Raw genomic sequence first — 20,252 nt, forward strand, 5'->3', positions numbered from 1 at the left:
CCAGTGTAAATGCCTGGGTTGAGGGGGGACCATTTACACTGACCCCCATGGAAGGCAAGAATAGCCTCCCCCAGTGCTCTAGAGAAGGCTGGTGATGGCACAGACACTGAGGGCAAGGGGGGTGGGGGTCCAGAATCACAGGCCAGGAGCTGGAGGGCAAACGGCTGGTAGACAAACACCACTCCTCACTGCAGACAATACCAGAAGGGCAGGGCCAAGCAGGTCCTAAGAAATGTGGGGATGCCCAGGGCCCTGAAAGGCCCTACAGAACCTGGATGCTGTGGGGACTTGAGTTCAGGAAATCCCTTAGGGACTTCCCTTCCACTTTGCAGACTTGGAGCCCAGAGCCCAGGGCGAGGGGGAAAATTCCCTGACGAACCGCCTCCTTCTGCACAGCCATGGAGGCTTTTTTAAAATGACCCCATAAACGTGACTCTACTCTCTTAAAACGTTTCCAGCGCTTCCCACTGGTGTCCCCCACCATTTGGCAGCCTTCATCCCTCTGCAAGGCTCACAGGCCAGTTCCCTCCACGAGGGCCAGAGCCCACGCACCAATGCCCCTTTCCTCCCGCTCCCCCTGCTAGGTACACCCTTCTACTCCTTTTTTTTTTTTTTTTTTTTTTAAGATTTTATTTATTTATTCATGAGAGACACACAGAGAGAGGCAGAGACAGGCAGAGGGAGAAGCAGGCTCCATGCAGGGAGCCCGATGCGGGACTCGATCCAGGGACTCCAGGATCACGCCCTGAGCCAAAGGCAGATGCTCAACCACTGAGCCACCCAGGCGTCCCCACCCTTCTACTCCTTTGAGCCCCCAGAATCTTCCGTTCTCCAAGGGTCAATGACGGATCCTCGAAGCCACAACGAACAGCCACTCTCCCACGCTGGGATCCTGCAGGAAACTGCTTTCATCTCGTTAGAGCTGGTGGCTGCTGCCTGCGTCCCCGGGACGCTCCAGCTCGACCCCATGTCCAGACAGGCGCCCAGGAACACCGGTACGAAGCGACCCAGGAGGGCTCGCCCGCACACGTGCTCGCTGCCTCGCGCCGGGGACTTCGTGCTCTTGGTGTCCAGGTGCGCAGCCGCCGAGGCCCCGCCAGGCCGGCCGGCGCCCCAGAGGCGCGGAACGGCGGGGGCCCCGCGCTCCCGGCCCCGGTGACCGCGGCCCGCCCCTCACCGTGCACCCCGTCACGTGACGGCGGAGCAGCCGAACGTTTTCTCACGTGACGGAGGCTCCGGCGTGTGGACCAATGAGAAGGCGGGGGCGGGGCTTCCGAGGGGCGGTGCGCGGGAAGGGAACGCCGGGCCGCTTGGCCGCGGCTGGTGAGACCGGGACCCGAGCCGCGGGCGGGGTGGGTGGGGCTCGGCGCGGGCCAGCCGCCAGACCCAGCCCTGTCGGAGGCCAGGCCCGACCTCGGCGCTGGGGGCAGCATGAAGTGTTTGGTCACCGGCGGCAACGTGAAGGGTGAGTTCGGGGCCCCCGGGGGCGGGGGCACGTGGGACCGCGGGAGACGCCAGCCTAACCCGTTTCTCTTCTCTTCCCCCCAGTGCTCGGCAAGGCCGTCCATTCCCTGTCCCGCATCGGGGACGAGCTCTACCTGGAGCCCCTGGAGGACGGGGTGAGGGGGGTCACAATCGGGAGCCAGCTTCACCTCGTGTCAGGCTAGATGCCCTTGGGCAGAATTGTCTGCCGAGGTTGCCCCCCCCCCCCCCACCGGTGTTGGGGTGTCAGATTGGGTCCTGTCATCTTCCCAGGCCGGTGTGTGGATCGAGAGCCATTGCCCTCCCCGAAGTGCCTTGTGTGTGTTTGGGGGGGTGGGGTGGCGGGTAACTAGGGAAAAAAGGCAGTGTGTGCTGACGGTTGTGTAGGGCCCTTGCCACCAGGGACTCAGGGAAGGCTTCATGGAGAAGGCAGTCGCTGACTGGAAGGAGAGGGAGGATTTCAACAGGTAATGGTGGAGGAGGAGGACATTAGGACAGGTGTGAGCAGAAGCCAGACAGAGGACAGAGCCTGTTTCTGCCCCCTGACCCCATCCCTCTCCCTGCTCTTCCTGGCCCAGCTCTCTCTTCGGACGGTGAACTCCTCTCGCTCTGCCTATGCCTGCTTCCTCTTTGCCCCACTCTTCTTCCAGCAGTACCAGGCCGCCACCTCTGGTCAGGAAGCCCTGCGCTGTAAGATCTTGATGAAGGTGAGGTGTTCCCCCCTCCCCACCCCCAACCAGGAATGGGTCCACCCTGGGGCATTCAGAAGATCCTGACTGGGGAGGGGGGTGTATGCAGGAGCAAACCAATGTAAAATGCATTGAGGTGTACAGTAGAGACACCACAGAGGGTAATGGGAGCTGGGGAGAGGGTAATAGATCCTGCCAGGGACCTGGAGAGAGTGGTGATATTGAAAAGTAAGCAGATCTTTCAAGGCGTCCCAGACAGGTGTGATAGCATGAACAGAGAAAGGCCTGGAAAAGCATAAGTGTTCTGCATGTTGTGGGAGCTCCCTCTCTAGTGTGACAGTGCTGAGCCTGGGTTGGCCAGGGCCTACATGGGATGTGGAAGCTGGTTGGTGGAGGCCATTGGGCTGATGGGTTTCCCTTGCACAGTCGTTCCTGGCTGTCTTCCGCTCGCTGGCAACGGTGGAGAAGACTGTGGAGAAATGCTGCATCTCACTGAATGGCAGGAGCAGCTGCCTGGTGGTCCAGCTACACTGCAAATACGGTGAGGGGGCAGCTGGCTGGCCGAGTAATCCCTGGGGTGGAGGGGTGGAGGTTAGCAAAACCCACTGAGACCCCATCTGCCTCCAGGGGTGAGGAAGACTCACAACCTGTCCTTCCAGGACTGCGAGTCCCTGCAGGCCGTCTTCGACCCAGCCTTGTGCCCCCATGTACTCCGTGCCCCAGCACGGTGAGTGTGTCCCTCTGGCTACAGACTGAACGTGGGTCTTTTTTTATTTTTTGGAGCTTCAAGGGCCAATTTGAGAAGACACCTTCTTCATTTTCTCTACAGAGTTTCTGTGAACCTCAAAGAATTAGTCCAGATCAGTTTGCTTTCAGGTCTGGCTCTTTAAGGGCAGAGGCTGGAATAGAGGAGGGCATTGCTCTTTGCTCCTCACTGTGTCCAGGAATCTGCATTCTCCACCCTAAAGATCCGGCTTGGCTTTCTGGCCACTTGGACCCCTTCTGACTCTCCTTTTAGGAAGCAGGTCTCTTGCTTGCCCTTAAGTCCCCTTCCTTGGGTTTCAGGAGCCTTGAATGTCCATCTTTCACTTTCTGGCTCAGGGGCTCCAAATTCTTCTCTGGAGTAGTCATCTTTCTGGGAGTGTTCTCTATTTCAAGGGCAGCCTCTCTTCCCATCTACTTGAGAAGTCCACAGGCCAAGGAAGGAGGCTGGACAGGGAGGCCATGCTCCAGGAGGGCAACCTGGATCAGCAGCTGTGTGGGTATGGCTGTCCTGGGAAAATCAGAGCACACCTAGGGGCTATGCAGGGCCTGGGAGATGGAGTCTACAGAGGAGGCAAAGGTTCCTACAGAAGACCAATGTAGAGAGGGATGGCTCCCCTCCCACCCCATGCTGGATGCTGCTTGCATCCGAGTAACCCAAGGTAACGTTCATTTCTTTTTGTAGCCATAGGGTATGATAATTTGAAGTTTGCTTTGGGTCTTGAGTCTGTTTTTCTGAGTTCTGTTGAGGTAATGCTGCTTAGGACTCCTTTGGGTAGAGAGAGAGAAGGATATCACCTCTGGTCTGGATTTTGGAGCTTTATTATTTTTTTTAATGAGCAATTGTTTTTCTTACAGACAGTTTCAAATATGTGTAAAAGTGGATGTCTGCTCCCTTCTGCTCCCGTTCCAATTGTTTTGAGACAAATTCCAATTGTTACTTCACATGTAAATATTTGTCAACATGTATTCCTAGAAGACAGAGATTTAAGGCCTTTTTCCTGAAGGCTGAATTTCTAGGGATGGCCTGGGTGTGGTTTCCCCCCCTGGGTGGGCAGGTGCTGCTTGCCTGGTTTGGCCCAGTGCAAACATTCCATGCTTTCTGTTGCCTCCTCTGGGCTGTGCTCTTGTCTGCCCCATCCCTTGCAGTGGACTCTTCTCCCCCCAACAGCCTGAAAGCTTTGGATGGGGCAGGACCCATGTCCTGCTCACCCTGTCCTCCTTCCCAGGGCATCCCACACATGGTGGATCCCCTTGGACTCTGGTACACGTGTCATAGCCCTGCCTCAGCTCCAAGAGCAAAGCCACAGGGCAGGACTGAGTGTGTGATGTTGTACTCCCCCCACCCCCGCCCTGCCCCACAGGGTTCTGGGGGAGGCTGTTCTGCCCTTCCCCCCTGCACTGGCAGAAGTGACGTTGGGCATTGGCTGTGGCCGCAGGGTCATCCTGCGCAGCTACCAGGAGGAGGAGGCAGGTGAGAGAGCCAGACATGGCCTTAGGCAGGGTCAGAGCTGGGGTGGGAGGGGGTAGGGCCTAGAAGCCTAGGTTCCTCCTGTTCCTGCCTCCACAGATAGCACCGTCAAAGCCATGGTGACCGAGATGAGCATTGGGGAGGAGGATTTCCAGCAGCTGCAGGCCCAAGAAGGGGTGGCCATCACTTTCTGCCTTAAGGAATTCCGGGTGAGGTTCCCCCCAACACACCACCCTGTCCTTCCTGTCCTGCCCAGGGCCTCACTGCTCTGCTTCTCCCCTCCCAGGGACTCCTGAGCTTTGCAGAGTCAGCAAACTTGTCTCTTAGTGTTCACTTCGATGCACCAGGCAGGTAATTCCCAGCTTCAGGAGGGGAGGGGATGCTGAGAGCTAAAAGGCCCTGACCTTGCCCAGGACCTGTCATCTGCCTAGGCCAGCCATCTTTGCTGTCAAGGATTCTCTGCTGGATGGACACTTTGTCCTGGCCACACTATCAGAATCGGACCTGCACTCCCCAGCCCTGTGCTCCCCAGAGCTCCACAGGCTTGCGCCTCCACTCCAAGCTCACAGGTGAGGAAGCCCACCTGCCTACCCATGCCTCCCCACTCCCCTCTCTCTGCACCCTGGCCTGAGCCTACTGCTTGCAGCGTGTGCACCTCCCCCAGCACATACACTTCCTGTTGGGCCCAGTGCTACGGCTCTCTCCAGCCCTGCAGGCTCAGTCTTCCTGGTCAGCTGTGCTCAGAGATCCCTCCCACCCAGGGAAGTGTCCCCAAGGTCGGGCTGGCTTCCTTCTCTGGCTGAGTCCTCCCCTTAGAGCCTCTTCCCAGGCCAAGGAGGGAACAGACTGCTGGGAGGCAGGGGGCTGACGGGCTGGGGAAAGCAGGTGGCTGGAAGGGCAGGTGGGCTGGGGAGGATGGGCCCAATGTAGTGGAAGCAGAGGAAGTTTGGTCTGGCCCCCCGCCCAGCAAGTCCCTGGGCCCCAGTGCTCTCCAGCTCTGTCTCCTGGGCAGGGGGGAGCTTTAGCCCCAGGTGGCCTAGTTCAGAGGACTTGAGGCTTCTCTACCCAAGCTGAGCTAAACTGGCTCCCAGGATGCTTCCCTCAAGCCCCTATTTGAATTCTGATCAAACAGATTCCAGGTCCACTCCCTGCAGGAAGACACCACCACTTAACCACTGCATCGTTTCCCCTCCTATGAAATGAAAGTAATAAAGTCAAGAGACCACCAGTGGTCACAAGGCTTTTACAAATACTCCGACTCCTCTAGGGGTCCTGCCTCTGTACCCTCTTTTCACCCTCCTGCTCACTGACACCCTGTCCTTGCCTGCAGCACACCCCACCTGGATGACTTTGCCAGTGACGACATTGACTCTTACATGATTGCCATGGAAACTACTGCGGACAGCGAGGGCTCCCGGGCAGTACCCTCCATCCCCCTTTCACCTGGCCTCCGGCCCCCCTGTAGCCCTGGCCCCTTCTCAGAAGACCATGAAGCTGAGCCCAGTACAGAGCCTGGGACTCCCCCACCCAAGAAGGTAGGGGCTGGAGATGGAGGTAGGGGTGGGAGACAAGGAGGGAACAGCCTCCAGAGCTCACTCTACTTCTCTTCCCTCCATTCCAGTTCCGCTCGCTGTTCTTTGGCTCCATCCTCGCCCCTGTACACTCTCCTCCGGGCCCCAGCCCTGTGCTGGCTGAAGATAGTGAGGGTGAAGGCTGAACTGAGAACTGTGTTCAGAGGCTCTGGATTAGATGAAACCATAGCCTCTTCCTTCCCCCAGTAGCAGCCCAGGGATGGGGCTAATCACCCTGGTGGTTGGTAAAGGTGGGCTGTGTTGGAGTGGAGCACTGGTCTTGCTGCCACCCCAGGTCCTTCCTGGCTCTGACTAGCCTGGGTCCTGTCTTCTCTAACTCCCAACCAATCATGTCTGTTCCCAGGCTTTGCACTGAGCTGCCACCTGATGGGAGGCCCCCTGTTATTCCCCTCCCATAGGCCTTTAGGCCAGACTCCCAACTATGTGGCTAGGGCTGGACACCTGCCTTCCCTAAGCCTACCTCCCCAGGACAGAAATCACAGAGGGGCTATGAGCCCCTGCTGATTTACCTTTTTTGCCAATCATGACTTGTCTGTCCCTTAAATCCTAGACACACCTCTGGGATCCTTTGTGGTCACCAAACTGTTTTCTCTATACTCTCTGGCCCCAGCTTGGAATTCTAAGCCCCCGTGGACCTAAGCCTATGGCTGGGATTGCCCTAGCTGGGGCCCCATGCCCAGCATGCCTATCCTCCCAAGCAGCCCTGGACAGAAGGGCTGCCAGGCCCAGTATTTGGGACAAGGGAGACAGAGGCCATGGCGAGAATCCAGCTTTGACCTTTATTCAAGAGACCAGATGGGTTGCCCCAGGATCTGTCGGCCAGCCCTGAGGCCAAGCAAGGCTGGAAACCCACATCTGGCCCTGCTTTGCCCTGAGCTGCAGCCTCAGCCCCAGGATCCTGCTTGCCACCACTATAGCAGGCAGAAGGGGCCCTGGGGGATTGGACGCTGCTATTGATTCATTAAAAAAAAAAAAAAAAAAAAAATACACCAAGGCTCCGTGTTCCCCGTGACAGGTGGGCCTGGGGGGCCAGTGTGAACCCCCTATGGCCACGTAATTTCTGTACAAAGCCACCATCTGGGGCAGAGTGCGGGCACGCAGAGGCTATTTCTTGGCTTTGGCGGAGTTGCGGGGTGGGGTGATGGGCCGGCCTCCAGGGTTCAAGCCACTGAATTGCCCGTATTTCCCCTTGTTCTTGTCAGCGGGCTTGAGGATCTAAAAAAGACAGAGCTGGTCAAACTCATGGGCTAAGCCACAGGGTCACCAGCCCCCTTCCTTCCCCCATCCCAACCTGGAAGGAGCACATGAGTGTCTCATCCACACTCATCATGGCGCCTGCATTGTCAAACTCGCCACAGTAGTTGGGAGCCGAGAAGAGAGTCACCAGCTGCCGCTTGGCAAAGAATTCATAGCCATCTTCTACCACCTGGATGAGGATGGGGGAAGTTTGTTCAGCAGGTGCTGGCTACCCAGGCCCCACTCCCCCCTGCCCCAGAGCTGCCAGCCCACCTGGTGTGCCCGGCAGATGAGGTCCAAGTCGTGCTTGTGCAGGAATTTGGCCACTACCTCAGCCCCAAAGGTAAAGGAGACACCACGGTCATTCTCGCCCCAGCCCTGCACGTCCTTGTCAGGGTCAGACCACAGCAGGTCGCACAGCAGGCCCTGGTCTGGCACGTCTGTAGGCCGCATGATACGCCGAATCTGCTCCATGGACTGCAGGTCTGGGGACAGGCCTGGGGGAGGGCAGGTTACTTGCTTAAGCCTCAAAACAAAGAGTGACATGCAAATCAAGACCACTGGGAGAGGTCTTCCAGGTGACGGGGAGTACATCCTCCAGCTAACAGCCTCATCCCAGGGCTCCCCGGGATGTGGCCCAGGGCTCTTCCTTCCCAAAGAACCCTTCAACATGTACCCCAGAGCCACTCTCACCTCCATGGCAGCAGAAGATCTTCTCATCCACGATGGCAGCAATGGGCAGGCAGTTGAAGCAGTCAGTAAAGGTCTTCCACAGTTTAATATTGTAGCGTCTCTTGCCTGCTGGGAGGAAGGAGATGCCTCATGAGGCCTATCTGCCCCACAGCCAGCCTGGGTCTCGAGGCCCTCCAGACACAGCTGGGAGAAGAGAATGGCAGACAAGAAGAGAATACCCCCTCCCCCGACTCCACTGCCTACCAGCCTTCCAGGAATTCTAAAGCAGCTAGGTCCAGAGGAACCTGAGTTCCAATCCGAAACAACCCACCCGCACCCAGTGAGCACGGCCAGGCCAAGACTAAGCCTGGTTTATCTCAGCTTCTGCTTGGTAGGATCCAGTCCAAATAGGCATCCCGAGTGCCTAATGGATGTCCTGGAGGGGAGTGTCCTCAGGCAGGGCCCTGCATTAGAACATGGGCAGTCCTCAGCAGCTGCTCCCCAGACCCCTCCTGAGTGCCAGGCCCCATGGCAGGAGGGCAGGCAGAGAGGCACCAACTGGTGTGCACCCTTCGCAGAGCTCGCGGTCTGCGGGTAGTGGTCAGACACCAATTCCCCTACTGCCAGGCCTATGTGAGGGTCTCCCTGAAAAGGGAAGTCACTTAAGGACTTGGGCAGGACTTGGGCTACTCACACTCATCGTAGAAGCCATAGATGCGGTTGATGCTAGCACACTCATGGTTCCCACGGAGCAGGAAGAAGTTTTCGGGGTACTTGATCTTATAGGCCAGCAGCAAGCAGATGGTTTCCAAAGACTGCTTGCCCCGGTCCACGTAGTCCCCCAGGAAGAGGTAGTTGCTCTCTGGAGGGAAGCCACCATACTCGAAGAGCCGCAGAAGGTCGTAGTACTGGCCATGGATGTCACCTGTAACCCAGGGAACCGGTTCAGCGCTAGGTGCAGGGGCTACACTTGAACCCAGGGCCAAGTTCGGGCTCCAGGGAGCAGCAATGCAAGGACTGGGTGGGGTGAAGTGGGGATTCCACTTTCAGAAAGCCAAAGAGGTCTGGGCAGCAGACTCACCGCAGATCTTGAGGGGTGCCTCCAGCTCCAAAAGAATGGGCTGGCTCAGGAAAATCTCCCGTGATTTGAGGCACAGACCACGGATCTCGTTCTCTGTTAGCTGTACATTCTTTCCAGGCCGCGAGCCCTGCACTGGGGGCGGAATGGGGTGTCAAGACTCTGGTCCCTCAGGCAGGAGGAAGGTGGGCGACACAAGTGGCCCTATGGGCACAACTGAGGGCGCCTGGGCCTCCTAGGCCCCTCCCTGCCTAGGGGCAGCTGTTGCGCGTGAGCCTCCCAGGATGGGACCCCCTCGAGGGGGGTGTGCAGTGCGCGGGGGCCTGCCACCCAACACCCCACCCATAGCGCAGGACCCCTGGGAGGGGTGGAGCTAGGCTTCTTAGGTTTCTCCCTCACTCCCAATAGCGCAGGCCAACCCGTGCGCCCCCGGCCCAGGAAGGGGGCTGCTCCCCGTGCCAGAGCGTCCCCGGAACCCCCCCTCCCCCGGCGCGCCGCGACTCGGGGGGCGGCTGTGGCCACGGGACCTTGCGGCCCGTCCCCGCCCAGTCTAAGCTGGCCCGGGGAGGGGCAGGCCCGCCCGCGCACCACTTCCGGGCCAGGGCGCGGCGGGCACCGACCTCCCCTGCCCCGGCCAACCTTCCAGCAGGCGCCCGATGATGGAGTCCAGGTTGAGCTTCTCACTGTCGGACATGGCGGCGCCGCCGCTCCGCCCCAGCAGCTCCGGGCCCGCTCCTGCCGCCCTCCCTCCCGCCCGCTGCCTCCTTCCGGCCTGGCGCTCCTTCCGCCCGCCCCGGCCCGCCCCGGCCTGCCGCCCCGCCTCCCCGGCCCGCCGCCCCGCCCTGCGCGCTGCCCCCGCGCTCTAGCGCTCCCGCTGGACACCGCGCGCAGCGGCCGCGGCGGCCCGGGGGGCGGGGCATAGGGGACGGGGCGGGGTTCGGGCTGAGCTCGGTCGCCTGGGACGGAGCCCGGCCGGTGGGTGGAGCTCGGGGGGGCGGGGTCGGGTCTGGTCCCGCCCCCGAGGAGTTATCCGAGTCCAGTTCCGAGAATATGGGGCCGGAAGTACCGTGGGAGTTGTTTGTCTCTGTCAGACGCTAACCCACCCACCCTGGGCGGGAGCGTGGTATGAGCACATTCACAACCGATTCTCCAAACACTGCGGATTAAGTCCTCGAAGTGCAGAAAAGGAAACGGAGACTCAAGAGATAGCAGGGGGGTGGGTTGGTCCAAAACCCTGGCCTCACATTCATGGGGGGCCTCCACCTCCTGAGTCTCTGTGGCCCTCAAGGCAGCTGGCCAGACCCAGGCACCTGCCGCGGCGCTCTGAACCCATCTGGTCCGCGCTGTGCTGCACGCTGAACTAATTTTTGTAAGTTCCATTATTGCCTGCTGAGTGCATAATAATGCTGCATTAGGTATATATTCAAAGCATCACTTGTAAAGAGCAAATATTAAATAAACGAGAATTCTCACTGGAATCTTGAATTGTTTTAACATGCCAGTAACCTCAAAACTGGAGGGGCCTGGGATCCCTGGGTGGCGCAGCGGTTTGGCTCCTGCCTTTGGCCCGGTGCGCGATCCTGGAGACTCGGGATCGAATCCCACGTCGGGCTCTCTGCGTGGAGCCTGCTTCTCCCTCTGTCTGTGTCTGTGTCTCCCTCTCTCTCTCTCTCTCTGTGACTATCATGAATAAATAAATAAAATCTTTAAAAAAAAAAAAAAAACTGGAGGGGCCTGGCCTCTGTAACTCGCGTGGGTCCTGGACTGGTCACACCCTGCTCTGGAGCCCAAGCCTGCAGCCACCCAGCCCATGGGGAGGGTGGGAGGAGCCCACGGTCGTGGGGGCACTGGGGCAGGCCGGAAGAGCCTCAGAGAGGAAGACTTGGGAGGGGAGTGTGGGAGGGGCCCCCCAGCCGGTCGCTGAAGCTGCTGAGAAGGAGGAAGTGAGAGGAGGAGGTGAGGTGCAGCAGGGAGGTAAGCTGGCCTGGGGGGGCAGGGGCTGGGCCTGGGGACCAGCCTCTATACAGAGGCCTGGCTTTTCTGCCATTTCAAGGCTCACCCTCACCCTCACCCTCCCACCCCGATAAAAGAGGGGACAGAGGGGGCTTGGTGAGATGCCCTGAAGTCTGTCCCCTCTGAACCCTGCAGCCAGGTCCCCGGGCTGGGGACCGGCTGGATGGGAGCTCAGGCCCCAGGCTGGTCAGAAGCTGCCTCTCACACTGGCTCTCCCCACATCTTGCAGCCTGTGGTAGCTTGGGTCTGGGGCACCATGGCCCAGGCCCTGGGGGAGGACCTGGTACAACCTTTCGAGCTGCAGGATGACTCAAGCTCTTTGGGGTCCGACTCAGAGCTGAGTGGGCCTGGCCCATATCGCCAGGCTGATCGCTATGGCTTCATTGGGGGCAGCTCAGCAGAGCCAGGGTAAGTGGGGAAGGGATGAGGGGCAGTGGGGTGCTGGGAGTGAGGATGGGAGTTGAGGGCTGAATTCTAGAGACAGGCTCAACTCCTAGGGTCCTAGAGGGTCTGGGGACTCAGCCAGTGTCCCTACTCCTCACATTCCAGGAGGAATCCTAAAGCTGGAAGGGCTGTGGCAAGAGTGTCCCTCATGTGTCTCTTTGACCCCCAATCTCCCAGCCTTTGCACCTATCCTTGGGGCCAGATATCCTTCTGCTTGTAATCCCTGCCCTGATAATCCCAGAACCAAACCAAAGAACCCACACCTCTATCCCTACCATCTTCCTTTCCCAATATACAGACAGGAAAACAATTCCAGATAGGAGCTTGCCCAAGGTCACACGGCAGATCAGATAGAATCAGGTTCAAACTCAGCACTCCTAGCTTCTAGCCCTTGGCTCTGGCCACCTGCCTCTCTTATGAGTTGTCTGTGTTCCTGTCCTGGAGGACAGCCACCTGGCCCCTGCCCTCCCCCAACACACACCTACACACCCCCTTCAGCCTCTCCTGCTTCTGCCCACATCAGAGCCACATCTTCTCCTGTCCCTATGACAACCACTGGCAACTCCTGGGTGATAGGTTACCCGCCCCCCCACCCTGGGCTCCCTAGAGATCCCCACGACCAGGAGCTGAGTTTACCCGGGTAGCATGGAAGGTGGCAGAGGTGGGCTCTGGGTGAGAGCCAGACAACGCCTCGATGCCTGTACCTTGTGCCCACAGGCCAGGTCACCCTCCTGCAGACCTTATCCGCCAGCGGGAGATGAAGTGGGTGGAGATGACCTCACACTGGGAGAAAACCATGTCTCGGCGGTACAAGAAGGTGAGGGGACAATGGGGCTCCTTCAGTCATCCCCCTTTGCCTCTGCCTATGCCCTGGCAAAATTTACCCATCCTGTGTCCCAGCACCTCCTGCCTTTTTCCCCTACCACCCCAAGTGACCCTTGTCCCATGACACATTGGAGCTTGGGATCCTCCAACAGGAGCAGGGCAGGCTGGTCTGGCTGATCTAATGGGGCCCTGGGGTGGGCCTCCCCGCAGGTCAAGATGCAGTGCCGGAAAGGCATCCCCTCAGCTCTCCGGGCCCGCTGCTGGCCCCTGTTGTGTGGAGCCCATGTATGTCAGAAGAACAGCCCTGGCACCTATCAGGTAATGCAGTTGGCAGGGGTTCTGCTTCCCCTTTCTAGAGCCTCTGGCCGCTCTTAGCCCTCACAGAGAGCTTCCTGTCCACGCACAGGAACTGGCCGAGGCCCCTGGAGACCCACAGTGGATGGAGACCATCAGCAGGGACCTGCACCGCCAGTTCCCCCTACATGAAATGTTTGTGTCACCTCAGGGTCACGGGTAGGTGGCCAGTGACACCCAGGGACCTCCAGCCCCACAACCTCCAGGGCCTTCAGCCCAGACTCCTACCTCAGCCTCAGCTTATATCCTTACATCTCAGGGGACCCAGCGAGGCCCAGGGGGGCTGTGACCTGGGAAGAGGCCATCTGTGGGCAGGGAAGGGGTATCTGAACCAGCCCCTAATGGGGTCTTCTGGCACAGGCAGCAGGGGCTCCTGCAGGTCTTGAAGGCCTATACGCTGCATCGGCCGGAACAGGGCTACTGTCAGGCCCAGGGTCCTGTGGCTGCCGTGCTACTCATGCATCTGCCCCCAGAGGTGAGTGCCCTAGACCCTAACCCAGGGACTTCAGACCCTGACACCTAAACCCAGTGATCCATGATCCTGACCTTAGGTACTTGAGGTCCTTGACCCACATCCTAGTGACCTACAGACCTAGTAATCCTGTGCTCTGGACCCATGACTCCTATCCCCAGGAACTCGGGACTCAGGGATCTGGGATCCTTGACTCCCAGATCCTGTCCTAGTCACCTAGGGCCTCATGACCATCAACCTCAGTGACTTTCAAGCCCAACGACCTTGACTCCAGGTCAAGGTCCCTTTGGCCCCTGCTCCCTGCCCCAGTGACCTAAGAATCTGGATGTCATCACCTCGACCTCAGGACTCCTGATTCTGAGCCCTGTGACCATGATCTTAATGACTCTGAGAGCTCAGGACTTGAACTTTAGGACCCTCCCAACCCTTGACCAGTGAGCCCCAACTCTATGACCCTGAAATTCAACACCATGAACCCAATGACTTCCAAACTCCTAAACCAATTGATAGGCAGAGAGACGTTTGGTAAGAGCCTGAGTTTAGGCTCCAGAGTGACCTCAGAGGGTACCTATGCCCACTCCCGCACTCTGTTCCCCTATCCTATGGTTCCTTCTGTGATCCCCTGGGTGTGGGCACTCATGGCCTGTGCACCCACCCAGGAGGCCTTCTGGTGCCTGGTACAGATCTGCGAGGTCTACCTCCCCGGCTACTACGGGCCCCACATGGTGAGAGGAGGGGGCCGGAAGGCCCAGGGATGCACTGGGTGGGCAGGCAGGGGTCCTGGGAATGGAAAGGGGCAGAGCCTGGGATTGGGGAGTAGAGGTGCTGACAGACATGGCTGCAGGAGGCCGTCCAGCTGGATGCTGAGGTGTTCATGGCCCTGCTTCGGCGGCTGCTCCCTCGCGTGCACAAGCATCTGCAGCAGGTGGGCGTTGGGCCTCTGCTCTACCTGCCCGAATGGTTCCTGTGCCTCTTCGCCCGCTCCCTGCCTTTCCCCATCGTGCTGCGCGTCTGGGACGCCTTCCTCAGTGAGGGTGAGTGGCAGCTGGAGGGGAGGCGTGGCCAGCGCGGGGAGCCTGGGGGTGCACCGGCAGGGACGGAGCCTCCACTCGGCCCCACCTGCCCCTGCCAATCCCGGCTGGGGTATGGGCGCCAGAGGGTGCCCAGGGTGATGGTGTCAGCCGGGCTCTGGGGGGAACGGCCCAGCCCCTGCCTGCACATCACCAGGGTACTGACTGGTAGCTCCTGCCCCTGTGATGAGATTACCTGAGGGAAGGCAGACTCTGCCCAGTGGCAGGCTGGGGAGCCCAGGAGGCCCCTCCCCCCAGGTAGGGGGGCCGAGCTGAGGGGGCCAAGCAGTGGAGCTGTTCAGGGTCTGGGCTCAGTAAGCATGGCCAGTGGCAGGGACAGGGCTGGTGGGAGTGGAAGAGTGCTGGTCGCTGGAGCCCACAGGCACTAGGTGAGCCCTCAGGGTGCCAGGCACCGCTATAGGTGCTGGGATCACCTGAGTCAACACCAGTGCAGTCTGGTGGGGGTGGGGATGGGAGACAACAGGAACCAAATTAACAAGATATTTATAGGGGTGCCTGGCTGGCTCAGTAGTGGAGCATGTGATTCGATCTCTGGGTGGTGAGTTCAAGCCCCACCTTGGGCATAAAGCTTTAAAAAAAAAAAAAAAGGATATTTATAGATTGTCCTAAGTGCCACGAAAAAAATAAAACAAGTGATGAGACCATATTAGGGGAGCAGTGGGAGGAGAGTGCTGTTTTCAAGAAGCTTTTGACCTCTCCATGGAGGAGACAAACTTGCAGGGCCCAGGTGGAGGTAGGAGAACCAGAGAGATGCTGTCCATAGGGTCCAGGCTATAGACTCCCTGGGGGTGTGGGCATGGAGAGAGATGAAGCCAGAGAGGTCAGGCCGAGACTGGGAGCATTCAGGGCAGAGCTGAGCTGGACTTTTTGGGACTTTGGGGCTCTGCCTTGGTACCCCCGTCAGTAACCCACCTGCCTTCTGCTCTATCTGGGTTGTCTCGCAGTAACAACTAAAAAATGGTAGAAATCAATCAGTACGTCTATTGAGCTCCTGCTCTGTGCCCACTTGGCTCCAGGCCCTATTAGGGCTCTGGCCACAGGTGTCCAGGCTGCTAGGTATGTGTCATCACCCCTCTAACCTCAGATCTCAAAGGCCAGGCAGGGCAAGCTGAGCCCCCTTTGCCCTCTCTGCCAAGGACAGGACAGGCAATGTCACAGGCTCCCATTTGTCATGATGATGACGTGAATGGCTGTTATCATCTCTTTACAAGCCACAGTTGTCACTAGGCCTCACTGGTCCCCAGACTTGAGACTGCCCGGAAAGGATTCTGAGGCTCCGGGAACAGCCCAAGGTCACACCCACGCATGGCTGTGAGCATGTGTGCCTGTGTGTGTGCACATGTGCACCATGCTGTTGGCTTAGGGGTGAAGAGCTCTAGTGAGAATCTCTCCAGAATGAAGTCTCCAATCTGAGCTGGAAAGCTCATAAGGACAAGTTGCTGAAGCTCAGAGAGCAGGTGTAAGGAGTGGCTAGCCCAGGGTTCTTGGCAGGCTTCTCTGCCCGGAAGCGTCTGCGGCTGCAGACACTCGTCAGTGCCCCCACATTGCAACCCCGCCGTCCAGCACTGCTCCTGGTCTGAGTAGCGGCTGCAGAGCTGCAGGAGGGTGGAAGACGTCCGGCTGAGGTTAGGTTTAGGTACAGAGCATTGAGTGAGCCCCACGGCCTGCAGGTGTGAAGGTCCTGTTCCGTGTGGGGCTGACGCTGGTGCGCCTGGCGCTGGGTACCACAGAACAACGCCTGGCCTGCCCAGGGCTCCTGGAGACCCTCGGTGCGCTACGAGCCATCCCCCCAACCCAGCTGCAGGAGGAGGTCTTCATGTCCCAGGTGGGTGCCCCCTGCCTGCCTTCCACAATGGCCCAGCCCCTGCTGCTCAAGTGGGGAAATGGAGTCTCCGGGCAGAAGTCAGAATGAGAACCGGGGCTCAGTTCCTGTCCTCTGAGCAGCAGTGAATGTGAAAACCCCAGGCTTCAAGTAGCTTTCTATGGCGTAGTGAGTCTGGCTGTCAGCCCCTCAGCCCTCAGCCACTTCCTGACGCTGCGTCCTGCCCGCCCTGTGGGGACCACATGGTTTCCTGCCCTTCCCCCAGTCTGGGCACACTCAGTACCAACCACTCCCCACAGGTGCACAGCATGGCCCTGTCTGAGCAGGACCTGCAGCGGGAGATCAGGGTCCAGCTGGCCCGGCTGCCTGAGTCGACGTCCGGGCCTCCCCCCAGGCCTCAGGCCCGCCTGCCTGGGGCCCAAGCCATCTTTGAGGCCCAGCAGCTGGCAGGGGCACAGGGGGCTGCTAAGCCCGAGGTGCCTCGAATAGTGGTGCAGCCCCCAGAGGAGCCCAGGCCACCACGGCGCAAGCCCCAGACCCGAGGCAAGACTTTCCACGGGCTCCTGACTCGGTCCAGGGGTCCTCCTATTGAGGGCCCCCCCAGGTCTCATCGAGGCTCCACATCCTTCCTGGATACCCGATTCTGAAGGTTCCACTTCTGAGGATATTGTGGACTCCGTATCTGCTAACCCCAGTTGCCTGATTGGCTGATGCCAGCCTCAAAGATGGCACTGCACTTTACGGCTGGGACTTGGCGACTCGGCTCTCTTCCCACGGACTGTCAGACACAAGGATGAAGGAAGGTCACAGAGTGTGGTTTCAGGGCCCCAGGCCTGCCCTTCTCCCGCGGAGCTGCCGTGGTACCCGGGCCCTTGCAAGCATGGGAGCTGGCATGGAAGGAGTGTGGGGCTAGGGGCACCTGGCAGGGCTAGGGGACCGACCCCAAAGGGCTCCCGGGGAGGCCTAGAATAAAGTCTGAACAAAACCCTAGATGGAGTTGGATTAACTGCTCTCCACCCCCAACTCTAGACAAGCTGCCCCTTCCCCTGCTCCCTCACCCCCTCACCTTGCCTCTCCTGGTCCAGCCCAAATTCCCACAGGATACACCGAGGCTGCCCATTGGCTGCTGAAAGCTGTTTACCAGCAACAGGAGCCAGTGGTAAGCCACCTCGCCCAGCCTCTTGGGTCCAGGTAAGGCTCTGGCGTTGGTGGGAGGAAGGTTCCCCAGCTGGATGCTGGGCCCAGGGGTGGGGCTCTATCTCCTATTCTTCCCTTCCTCCTGGATTGGTTCAGGACCCACAAGGGTAGGGGGGACTCTAACCCAAGTCTGCTCCCCACCCATGGTCTTGGGCTGTTCCTCTAGAGTCAGCCAAGCGGGAACAAAAGCCTCTTGTGCCAGGACGAAGGAGAAAGCCCCCACAGGCCCTTACCCACTCCCAGAGCCTCAGTACACCCCTGGGGATTCCCACCATGGAAACTCTCTCCCACACTTGATAATTGCCCCCGTGGGTGCCCGGGGTGCCTGAGACATGAGCCATCACTAGGACGACAGGGCTGGCTCCCATGGAGCCTGGAATGGGTGCCTTGCCTCCCTGGGGGCCCTCCCCTGCAGGGTGGGGGATGGCCAGGCATGGCAGGACCCTGGAGTCCTGGGAGAAGGCATCTGGACTCCCACCTACGTGGTGGAGTATACCCACAGCCTCACTAGGGAAAGGGGGAAGGGAGTGCTCAGCCCAAGAGCCCTGTAAGGGGCAGAGCCACTAGGGTGCAGGGCTCTGTAACAAGTGCACAACCCCTTAGCCTTGGGCATCAAATGCTGTCTCAGGAAGGTAGGATGGGGGGACCTACCCCTGGAGTCTGCTCATAAACTCCCTGCCCTCCAAGGGCTCAGCTCTTCTGTTCGGAGGGTGGGGAAGCAGGAAAGCAGCAGCCCCTGTCATGAGGCTGGGAGGTGGGCCATGGTGACAGTGGGTCCCCCTGATTATAGACCCTAGGAGCAAATGGTCTCCAGCAGGACTTCTCCAGCTAGGGAGGAATCAATGCCTTTTCTGCTCAGGGAAGCATTTTCTGGGCTGGTGCCATTATCAAACATCTATGTGGGGAGCCTGAACAGGGTAGGATGTGGGGGTGTCAGACCAGAAGAGAGTTAGCTCCCCTCACGTAAACACTTTTCTGCACACACTGTCCTCACAAGATTATGCTAGCCCCTACAGCACTTGTGTGCTAGTTGGGAAAAGACACCTCTCCTCCAGGCACATGCAGCCCTATGTGGCAGAGGGGAAGTGACCACTCACCTGAGTGCCTTTGTGAAGTGAGCAACCTGCACAACCATCCTCAGTAAACCTGGCAGACCCAGCTCCTGACAAACCTGCTTAGAAGGCAAACCTGCTCCAGAAAGCCAAGCCATGTATCTGACAGCACTCAGCCTGCAGGGACTGAAGCTGGGATGGCACCCAGAGATGTCCATTGGTCTGGGTCAGCCCAGGGGACAGCAGTGGGGGCCAAGCAAAGAAGTGGAAGGACAGGGGCCCCTGGCTGGCTTAATTGGAAGAACATGGGACGGGATCCCTGGGTGGTGCAGCGGTTTGGCGCCTGCCTTTGGCCCAGGGCGCGATCCTGGAGACCTGGATCGAATCCCACATCGGGCTCCCGGTGCATGGAGCCTGCTTCTCCCTCTGCCTGTGTCTCTGCCTCTCTCTCTCTCTCTCTGTGACTATCATAAGTAAATAAAAATTAAAAAAAAAAAAAAAAAAAAAAAGGAAGAACATGGGACTCCTGATCTTGGGGTTGTGAGTTTGAGTCCCATGTTTGGTAAACAGATTACTTAAAAATAAATTTAAAAAATTTAAAAAGTGGAAAGGCAGATGGATCCCACCTTGGTTGTGGGGCCCATGGTCCTCATCTTACACTGCCACTCACCCCAGAGCTTCCCGATCCCCACACCGTCCAGAAGCCAGACTCCGACTCCCTGCGAAGTCCTTGCATAGGAAATGTCCTCTCGCTCTCTGTGATTGATTTTTCTCCTACGGATAATGAGATAAGAGCTCCCCCCCCACCCCCACCCCTGCCATGCGCAGCCCCAAGATCGCTTTATCAGTCACATTATTATGAGGATGATTGTTCGCTTGCTCTGGGCTACAGCCGGCACATGGTCCCTCCTCACCCCACCACTAGCTGGCTAGAGATAGAGCAGAACTGCTCTGCCAGACTGCTTGCCCCAAGCCCCAGACCCTGCCATTCCTTCCTGCAACCACAAGGCAAACGCCATGAGAGCTGGTGCCTGGCCAGGACCCTCCGGAAGTGGGTACAGGACCACACTGCCCTCTGTGCATGTGTGTATAATCTCTGGCAGATGGAAGACCCCAGCTCCACCTCTCACCAGCAGTGTGACCTTGGGTGAGTCATATCACTTCTCCGAGGCTCACTTTGCTCATTTGTAAAAGGCAGAGAGAATCATAACTGCTACCTCCCAGGGTGAAGAGAGAGCAGATAAAGCCCTCCCGCACAGCCCCTGGGACAGAGCCAGGAAACGGTGACACACAGCAGGGGAGCACTTATCTTCTCCAGAGGCCCCCTGCCTTGCCACACCTGAGCTGAAATTTGCATCATAATCCCCATTTGAGGATGAAAAAGCTGAGTCTGCAGTGGTGGTGTGGCTTGTGTTAAAAACAAGAGGTTTAGGGATGTCTGGGTGGCTCAGCGGTTGAGCATCTGCCTTCAGCTCTGGGCGTGATCCCGGGGATCGAGTCCCAACGTCGGGCTCATTGGGGTCCCTGTAAGGAGCCTGCTTCTCTCTCTGCCTGTGTCTCTGCCTCTCTCTCTGGGTCTCTCATGAATAAATAGATAAATAAATCTTAAGAAAAAAAAAAAAACAAGAGGTTTAAGATGGAATTGGTTATGTTAAGCCCCACATTGCCAAACCGAGACTCCGTTCTAGAACTTTTTTCTTTCTTTTTTTAAAGTAGGCTCCATGCCCAGTGAGAAACCCAATACAGGGCTAGATCCCATGACCCTGAGATTGAAACCCAACCTGAGATTAAGAGCCAGACGTTTGGGGTGCCTAGGTGGCTCAGTCGGTTGAACGCCTGACTCTTGATAATCAGCTCAGGTCCTGATCTCAGGGTCATGGGATCAAGCCCCGCATCCGGCTCCCACTCAGCACAGTCTCCTAGAGATCACCACCGGCCCCCTCTGCCGCCATGCTTGTACACACATGCGTGCGAGCTCTCTCTCAAATAAATAAATAAAA

The 20,252-nt window shown here is 58.5% G+C and overlaps 3 protein-coding genes across 8 annotated transcripts; 2 read left to right on the top strand and 1 right to left on the bottom strand.

Annotated features, from left to right (window-relative positions):
• The first annotated feature begins 1,235 nt into the window (after window positions 1-1,235).
• On the top strand, window positions 1,236-6,981 carry RAD9A (RAD9 checkpoint clamp component A). Of its 4 annotated transcripts, none has more exons than XM_072758500.1 (11): window positions 1,236-1,465; window positions 1,549-1,759; window positions 2,061-2,189; window positions 2,598-2,712; window positions 2,799-2,898; window positions 4,298-4,407; window positions 4,504-4,613; window positions 4,691-4,755; window positions 4,836-4,973; window positions 5,735-5,939; window positions 6,026-6,981. In XM_072758500.1, the coding sequence occupies exons 1-11, from the start codon at window positions 1,251-1,253 to the stop codon at window positions 6,119-6,121; spliced, it is 1,494 nt and encodes a 497-aa protein (XP_072614601.1). In that variant the 5' UTR covers window positions 1,236-1,250; the 3' UTR covers window positions 6,122-6,981. The 4 variants fall into 4 exon arrangements, with proteins under 4 accessions (XP_072614601.1, XP_025860083.1, XP_025860084.1 ...); XM_026004298.2 differs by having other exon boundaries at window positions 1,282-1,465; window positions 1,549-1,619; window positions 4,818-4,973; XM_026004299.2 differs by having other exon boundaries at window positions 1,282-1,465; window positions 1,549-1,619.
• PPP1CA (protein phosphatase 1 catalytic subunit alpha) lies at window positions 6,757-9,778 on the bottom strand. The gene is made up of 7 exons (XM_026004301.2): window positions 9,622-9,778; window positions 8,986-9,117; window positions 8,599-8,829; window positions 7,926-8,030; window positions 7,506-7,729; window positions 7,288-7,422; window positions 6,757-7,211 (listed from the first exon to the last, which is right to left on the bottom strand). Exons 1-7 carry the CDS (start codon window positions 9,674-9,676, stop codon window positions 7,101-7,103), a joined length of 993 nt encoding a protein of 330 aa, XP_025860086.1. The 5' UTR covers window positions 9,677-9,778; the 3' UTR covers window positions 6,757-7,100.
• A 1,101-nt stretch (window positions 9,779-10,879) lies between these two features.
• TBC1D10C (TBC1 domain family member 10C) lies at window positions 10,880-16,993 on the top strand. 3 transcript variants are annotated; one of them, XM_072758502.1, is made up of 10 exons: window positions 10,880-10,956; window positions 11,225-11,403; window positions 12,157-12,256; window positions 12,475-12,582; window positions 12,671-12,777; window positions 12,979-13,093; window positions 13,750-13,815; window positions 13,935-14,124; window positions 15,852-16,006; window positions 16,303-16,993. In XM_072758502.1, the coding sequence occupies exons 2-10, from the start codon at window positions 11,252-11,254 to the stop codon at window positions 16,648-16,650; spliced, it is 1,341 nt and encodes a 446-aa protein (XP_072614603.1). In that variant the 5' UTR covers window positions 10,880-10,956; window positions 11,225-11,251; the 3' UTR covers window positions 16,651-16,993. The 3 variants fall into 3 exon arrangements, with proteins under 3 accessions (XP_072614603.1, XP_025860082.1, XP_072614602.1); XM_026004297.2 differs by lacking the exon at window positions 10,880-10,956 and having other exon boundaries at window positions 10,984-11,403; XM_072758501.1 differs by lacking the exons at window positions 10,880-10,956; window positions 13,750-13,815 and having other exon boundaries at window positions 10,984-11,403.
• The last annotated feature ends 3,259 nt before the right edge of the window (window positions 16,994-20,252 follow it).

This window comes from Vulpes vulpes, chromosome 5 (genome assembly GCF_048418805.1).
Source record: "Vulpes vulpes isolate BD-2025 chromosome 5, VulVul3, whole genome shotgun sequence".
In the NCBI taxonomy this organism is placed as follows: Eukaryota; Metazoa; Chordata; class Mammalia; order Carnivora; family Canidae; genus Vulpes; species Vulpes vulpes.